Raw genomic sequence first — 7,610 nt, 5'->3', positions numbered from 1 at the left:
TCCCCCGATATTGAGCTGATGGCGGTTCATTGATGGCATGCTACTTGGGTATTTTGTATAATGGACCATAAAAATGTTGGTTTTGTTATTCGTGAGGGCGTGGCCCTGGCATCCCGAAATTGCACTACGAAATTAGTCATAAATAAAAATCTGGGGGCCCCAGTAGCGTGCAGCGTTCTGTGTGGCAGGGCTCCCCTCTCAGCCCCCTTTTATTCTGCATTTGCATTGAAACCCTTTGCCTAAATTTCTTGGAGAATGAGAATATTACTGATTTTGAATTGCAAGCCATGGAAGTGAAGCTGCTGGCTCGCGCCGATGATGTTGCGGTTTTTACAGTTAACTAGGAGGGTACAACCGAAGTTGTTGATTCTGTAAAAGCCTTTAGCGAGGTTACAGGCTGTAGGGTAAACTGGTCCAAGTACCTGGGACTCTGGCATGGTAGATGGCAAAGTGCTCCTGATAATTTTGCACACGTGTCTTGGGTGATGACTCCGCGAAAGTACCTTTGGCGTGCCACTAGAATGCTATCGTGATAGCGAGACATATTGGAGACCATGCACAGATGACATGAGGGAAAGGACAGATAAGTGGAAAGGAACAAGCTTATCAATTTTTACCAGAGCCACAGTGTGCAACCTCTTCTTCATTTCTAGGATGTGGAATGTGATGCAAGTTTTACACTGTGCAAGATTGAGTGTGCAGAAGCTGCATAGAATATTCGCGGTTTTTGTGTGGGCTTCAAAATGGGGAAGTTGCAGCCACACGAATTTATTTAGAAGTGTCAAGGATGGCGGCGTGGGCTTAGGGCATCTTTTTTGCGGCAGATTGTCAGCAGATTTCGGTTCCTGCGCGACGTTCATGATCTAGTTTTATTCACTGTCTGTCAAATTAGTCTTGGACGTTCATTGCCAGATTTTGTTGTGCCAACCGAATGTTACACGGGAGGTATTTTTGGTTACTTTAGAGAAGTTGTTCGAAGTGTGCGATTTCTGCAAGATTTGCAAAGGAATATTTATCAACTGCGAAAAAGAAAAAATATACAAAGATTTGTGCCGCGTTGTTCTTCCAGAGCCCATCTATAGGGCAATATACAGGGGAGGCCTTGACAGGAATGTACAAAAGAGGGTAAAGAGAATGAAAGTGCCGGGAGCGGCTAAAACTTTCTTTTTTATGTTACGCACTGGAACTTTGCCAGTAACAGTGATTTGCACGAAAAAAGTTTATTTCTTCCGTGGGGTGCAGGTTGCTTAATTTGTAAACAGCGAGAAACGATAGATCATGTATTTCTTTACTGTTGGGAAGGGGTTTATTTTTGGGACCTACTTCAATGAACCGTAAAGAAAGAATTACCTATTCATTCTTACAGAATACGGTACTTACCTATGCAAAATGAGGAGGGGGTTCCATATGATTCAATCATGCTAATGGGCCTCCACAGTATATGGAGTTCACGCATGGCAGGATATCACTGTGATCCGGATGCGTGTCCTGCTCGAATTTTTTTCCGCGAGGCTGTCTATTGGTTTATCGAGATTGTGAAGTTTGTCGATAATAATCCAGAGTAGAATTCATCAAAAGTAGAACCTTTGATGGATCTAAAGGAATTTTAGATTGAAAAAGCCAGCCCCTAGCAGGCTTATTATATCAATGTCTTGTGTGTGTTTGTGTTGTGCAAAAGTCAGGCAATAAAGAAAAAAAAAGCTTAAGGGGCGCAATGAATTGACACTACTTACCCCAGCACTGAGGGAATAAAACATCTGTTCAAATCCTGTAATAGCAAATTTTTGCTTTTTTTTTTGCTTTTTTACCGCAACAATAAAATAAGCTGCCAAGATCTGGGAAGTATTCTCCTTTTGGTTACAATATGTAGTGTTTTTTTTATTAGCCGCAAAACCAGATGTGAGCAGAGCCACGAGGTGGTGGCATGACAATGGTATTACCAATCAATTACCTTCACCGTATTTATTTCCTGCCTTCAGTGTGTGTATGTTGCCTCTACGTTGCGTTCAGAGACACCTTTCGGTTACTGCTGCCGTTTAACCCGCTGAGAGGCAACCAGTGAGGAGAAAAACATTGCGGGACCCAACCGTTCAGGAGACGGAATTACGCTCCCTCGGATCCCCTGCCGAAAACTTCTATCAACTGAGCCACACCCAGGATGTTTCCCGTAAAAAAAGAAAAACTTCATTTACTCAAACTTGTTCATGTCTGAGATTGCCGGCTGCTTAATACCAGCCCACCATATCTCTAGCCCGACAAAGCACGACCATCAAAATATCAAGCTTCTAGGAGGCATACACACGCATGTAGGTACGGCAACCAGTTTGGAGGTTCTTCGCGTTCAGCTTATGCTCCTTTTACCAAAGCACACTGCTCCCGAAACACGGATTTGGGCGATCTTGATTGCTCGGTATGCCTCTTCATCTTTTCCAAACACTGAGCAGTCACGTCAACACAAATAGGTCATAAGACACAATAGAGTTTTTGTCAAGAGGCAAAAATCTAATAGTATATAGTATTTTTTTCAATCTCCTTTTTAACAGTTCGTTGCATTTTGTCTCAAAAGTACATAGCATCACAACGCAGAATAAAGCAATGTTTGATTGTCTCAGGTACGTTACAGAGATGGCAATTCAATGTCCAGGGCACAAACATCTGCTTCTCATGAAGAAATGTCTTGACAGGAAACGTCGTGGAGTGTAGTTTGAAAAAGAACGTTTTTGAGGCTGCCTGAATGCACATTTGCCTAACAAGCTTTAGAACACTGGTGTCCCAAAACCCCAGGTAACGTTGCCAATACAATGTTGTAGGAAACAATGACTCAGTGGGAATCTGGGCCATCTTCTTTCTCGAGAGGCCATATGGGTAATCTATAGAGAAACGCACAGTAAGACAATTGAAAGCGTCAGCAAAGTCCTGAAGGAATCCTCGTAAATGCCCCTCACGAGCCTGACCACTCGGTGCAAATCAGTGAGGCAAATGAGGACTAAGACGCCTAATGAGCACAGCTGCATAGAAACGGGCAGTTTGGCGACTTGTAACAGAAAAAACAGAAAAATGTTAATGTACAACCAAGTGAACAAGGCCCAATACACCAGACTCTAAGCGAAGCAACAAATTTTCACGCCGCATGGGCTCCCATTCAAAGCGTCACACAAATGTTGCAAATATTACGTGTATTACTTGAACTTTCCTCCTCGGAGTGGGCACGGGGGCAGAGCTTGCAGCATGATGTTTTACGCTCATCCTCCTACAATGCAGGTTCTACTTGCGCTTTTCGCGTTTTGGCCGTCAACGTCATCCTGTGGCTCGACACATGTTACAACGCCCCTTGGAACATCAAGCACATCCAAAGACGAAAGTGATACGATGCCCTTCTTCAGCCGAGTTCCTGCCGTGATGCTCGCCTACGATCTACCAGCCGCATCAACCATGCCATCACCTTCGACAACCGATACAAGTGGACCGCCTGTCTGTTTCACCTTCAGTGGGCACGGGGGCAGAGCTTGCAGCATGATGTTTTACGCTCATCCTCCTACAATGCAGGTTCTACTTGCGCTTTTCGCGTTTTGGCCGTCAACGTCATCCTGTGGCTCGACACATGTTACAACGCCCCTTGGAACATCAAGCACATCTAAAGACGAAAGTGATACGATGCCCTTCTTCAGCCGAGTTCCTGCCGTGATGCTCGCCTACGATCTACCAGCCGCATCAACCATGCCATCACCTTCGACAACCGATACAAGTGGACCGCCTGTCTGTTTCACCTTCAGTGGGCACGGGGGCAGAGCTTGCAGCATGATGTTTTACGCTCATCCTCCTACAATGCAGGTGTGTAAAGCCTTTCCATTATTTACAAAGAAATGCGACGACCCCTTCCTTTTACTGTTCCCGTGCCCACGGGTGTTCTGTGAAACAATTTGCGAGTGTTTCTCTGTGGCGCTGTTATTGCTCTGCTCCGGGGACATTGAGTCCAACCCTGGTCCCAATACGCGATCCGAATCACTTACGGAAATCGACTCATTGCCGGACGATCCTGCTGAGCAAATGAACACTCTTTTTCGTTTACTGAAAGATGTTCACTCTCGTTCACTGCAAACTTCGAAAAGTCACGTTGAATTGGCGGCTGATATCAAAGCTATCAAGAATAGTCAAAAGAACATGGAAGCTAAAATCGCCAGTATTCACAAAAGAATAGACGACCTAGAAGAAAAAACCAAAGTGTTCGAGCAGTACGACGCCGATTTTTCCGCTATTCAGTCTTCTGTACATGAAATATCAACGCAAAATAACCAATTTCGATCCCGGCTCGATGAACTAGAAGACCGATCGCGTAGAAACAATCTAATCTTTCATGGCATTTCAGACAGTAAAGAATCTTGGCAGGAAACTGAAGCAAAAATAACATCGCTTCTAAACTCGTCATTAGTCACATTTTCAGCAGACTCAATTGATCGTGCGCATCGCCTAGGTTCCTTTGCGCCTAATAAGTGCCGTCCGATCATTGTTAAGTTCGGCAACTACAAAATAAAAGAAAAGAAACTTGCAATGCGTAGTGATTTCAAAGACAAGGACATTGGTGTTAGTGAAGACTTCTCGGCCTCTACCCGTCTCGCCCGTAAAAAATTAATCGAATTTGGCAACAGTCGGGATGGGTCTCCCAAGTTTAAATTACGTTACAACAAACTGCTTCTAAACCACAAGTGCTACATTTACGATCCCATTTCTTGCAGTGTTAAGGAAACCAAGTCAAGCGATAGCAACGTTAATACCGATGCTACCTCGTTTATTGAAGCCGCATCATAGGAGAGAGTGAGGGGTAGTAGCCATTTAAGAGTAGCTCCCGTTTCTGTTCTTTTTACTAATATTAGAAGCGTGGTTAATAAATTTGATTCCTTATCGTCAGCAGTCGACTCTAGTTCTGCAAACATAATCGTTTTGACTGAGACATGGCTTTCTGCACACATACAAGATTTTGAAATTTTCGAAAATGCGCGTGACTTCACAATTTACCGTTGTGATCGAAATGGCCACCGTGGAGGGGGCGTTCTTGTTGCTATTTCAAGCGACATTCCCTCATTGCGTATCTAAATAGACACTAATCTAGAAATAGTCTGGTCACTAGTAACCCTAGGTCATCTGAAAGTGATATTTAGTGCATGTTATCGCTCCCCTTCATATCCCTCTACATTTAATAACGACCTTCATGACGCCATCAACGCGGCTTGTGCATTATATCCTTCGTCCCCCCTATTCTTGCTTGGTGATTTTAATTTTCCAAATATTACTTGGAACGATCCTTTTCCTAGCTTGTTATCCTTTTCAGCCCAAGCCAAAGAATTTCTAGACGTTTGTTCTATTTTTTCCCTAACACAATTGGTATCGCGTCCCACAAGAGTCACCGACCATGTTGCAAACACCCTGGATTTGATTCTAACTAATCGGCCTAACTTAGCTTCTGATATTATATTTCTACCTGGTATAAGTGATCACTCGTTGCTAAACTTCAGTCTCAGCCTGGATTGCCCTAAGCCGAACAAAAAAAGCAAATTGATTCTTGATTACAAAAAAGCCAACTTTGAAGCTATCAATAGAGAATTATCGGCCTTTCTGGACAATTTTTTGACTAACTTTCACGACAGTACTGTTCAGACAAACTGGGATAGTTTTGCAGCCAAGGTAAAAGACTTAACTGAAAGATACGTTCCAAACCGCACCATCATTTCAAATAGTCACGCCCCGTAGTACAACGGTCATATCAGACGCCTTTCTAACCGAAAGAAACGCTTCTATCGTGCAGCTAAAGCATCGCCTACTAATTCACGTTGGACGGCTTATAAACTAGCTTCTTCAGAGTACATCTCCGCCCTAAAAAGCGCTAAGCGTCATTTTCTTTCCAATACTTTGCCTTCCATGTTGAAAACTAACGTCCGTAAATTCTGGCGCGTAGTTAACCCTTCCTCTGAAAACTTAATTATATTACAGAACTCGTCTGGCCAACAGGTTTCCAACACCCAATGTGCATCTTTCTTAAACGATATATTTGTTAAAAATTTTTCAAGCGCTCCTAGTCCTCACTTTCCTGAATCACAGAACTACAACTACCCGACCATGTTCCCAATTTTGGTAGACGTAGCTGGTGTTGCAAAACTTATTGAAAATCTCGGCTATCATGCTTCTCCCGGTTTCGATTCTATCAACGCTAAATTTTTGAAAAACACTTCCACTTATAGTTCCATCATACTAACAAAGATTTTTCAACAGTCTCTTGACACATGTACATTACCTACGCAATGGAAGATTGGGAAGGTGGTTCCTCTTCATAAGTCGGGAAGCAAAAACATCGCCAACAATTATCGTCCCATCTCTCTAACAAGTACATGCTGTAAGTTACTAGAGCACATAATCTTCAAGCAGTGACAGTATTCCTTGAATCAAACTCGTTCTTTACAATGGCACAACATGGTTTTCGTAAGTCGTACTCATGTGAAACTCAGCTCTTATCTTTCACCCATAAACTGCACCACATTCTGGATCGATCCTCATTCGCTGATTGCATATTTTTAGATTTTTCTAAGGCTTTCGACAAGGTTTGTCATAAACTGCTCCTTCACAAACTTCGTCATCTTAACATTGAACCAAACGTTTTAAAATGGATTGAATGCTTTCTTACTAACCGCTCACAATTCGTATCAGTAAACGGTCATAACTCTTCGCTTTCTGATGTGAACTCCGGTGTACCTCAAGGATCCGTACTAGGACCTTTACTCTTTTTAATTTACATAAACGACCTGCCCTCTGAGATAACTTCTAACATGCACCTCTTTGCCGATGATTGCGTTATTTTCCGTGAAATTAAAAACCCAGATGATATTAACTGTCTTCAAACTGATCTAACTGCGATTGCTACCTGGTGTGAAAAATGGTTAATGCAACTTAATATTAGTAAATGTAAATGCATGCGTGTAACAAGGATTTCTAATGACTCGCATGTTTACTGTTTGAATAACGTTCCTTTGGAATCAACAAACTCATATAAGTACCTGGGCATAATTATTTCATCTAACCTCACGTGGACAACCCATATTGAATATGTAATTAACAACGCTAACCGCATGCTTGGTTACTTACGCCGTGCCTTTTCGAGAGCTCCATCGTCATTAAAGTTATTGCTATATAAAACACTAATACGCCCTAAATTAGAGTATGCATCATCTGTATGGGATCCAGGTTATGAAAAACTAATCACCGCTATAGAACTTGTTCAAAATAACTCCGTCCGTTTCATTTATTCTAATTACAGCCGAACCGAAAGTATTACAGCCATGAAGTCCGACCTTCAACTTCCATCATTAAGATCACGTCGCAAAATATCTCGCTTAGTCCTGTTCCACAAGCTCTATCATCATCCTAGCCTGAGTGACGAATTCTTTCTTCAACCTCACTATGTATCCCATCGCATTGACCATCATCATAAAATCGGCCTCGGTAGATGTAACACACGCTTTCTTACAGTCATTCATACCCCGAACATCGACTGAATGGAACCACCTTCCCGCAGATATTGTTTCCATCAATGATAACTCAAATTTTCGTACTTCTTTAGCTAA

The 7,610-nt window shown here is 42.6% G+C and overlaps 1 protein-coding gene across 1 annotated transcript; it reads left to right on the top strand.

The window, feature by feature from the left end:
* The first annotated feature begins 3,644 nt into the window (after nt 1–3,644).
* LOC146188397 (uncharacterized) lies at nt 3,645–4,806 on the top strand. The gene has a single exon (XM_084605043.1). It carries the CDS (start codon nt 3,655–3,657, stop codon nt 4,804–4,806), a length of 1,152 nt encoding a protein of 383 aa, XP_084461169.1. The 5' UTR covers nt 3,645–3,654.
* Nucleotides 4,807–7,610: the final 2,804 nt, after the last annotated feature.

Source organism: Amblyomma maculatum, chromosome 5, assembly GCF_055883805.1.
Source record: "Amblyomma maculatum isolate TAMU_Amacu chromosome 5, ASM5588380v1, whole genome shotgun sequence".
NCBI classification, from domain to species: Eukaryota; Metazoa; Arthropoda; class Arachnida; order Ixodida; family Ixodidae; genus Amblyomma; species Amblyomma maculatum.
This window is presented reverse-complemented; position numbering and strand designations above follow the sequence as displayed.

Bases quoted from the DNA above. Each gene is read 5' to 3' on its own strand.
- LOC146188397 (XM_084605043.1), top strand. From the start codon at position 3,655: ATGCCCTTCTTCAGCCGAGTTCCTGCCGTGATGCTCGCCTACGATCTA.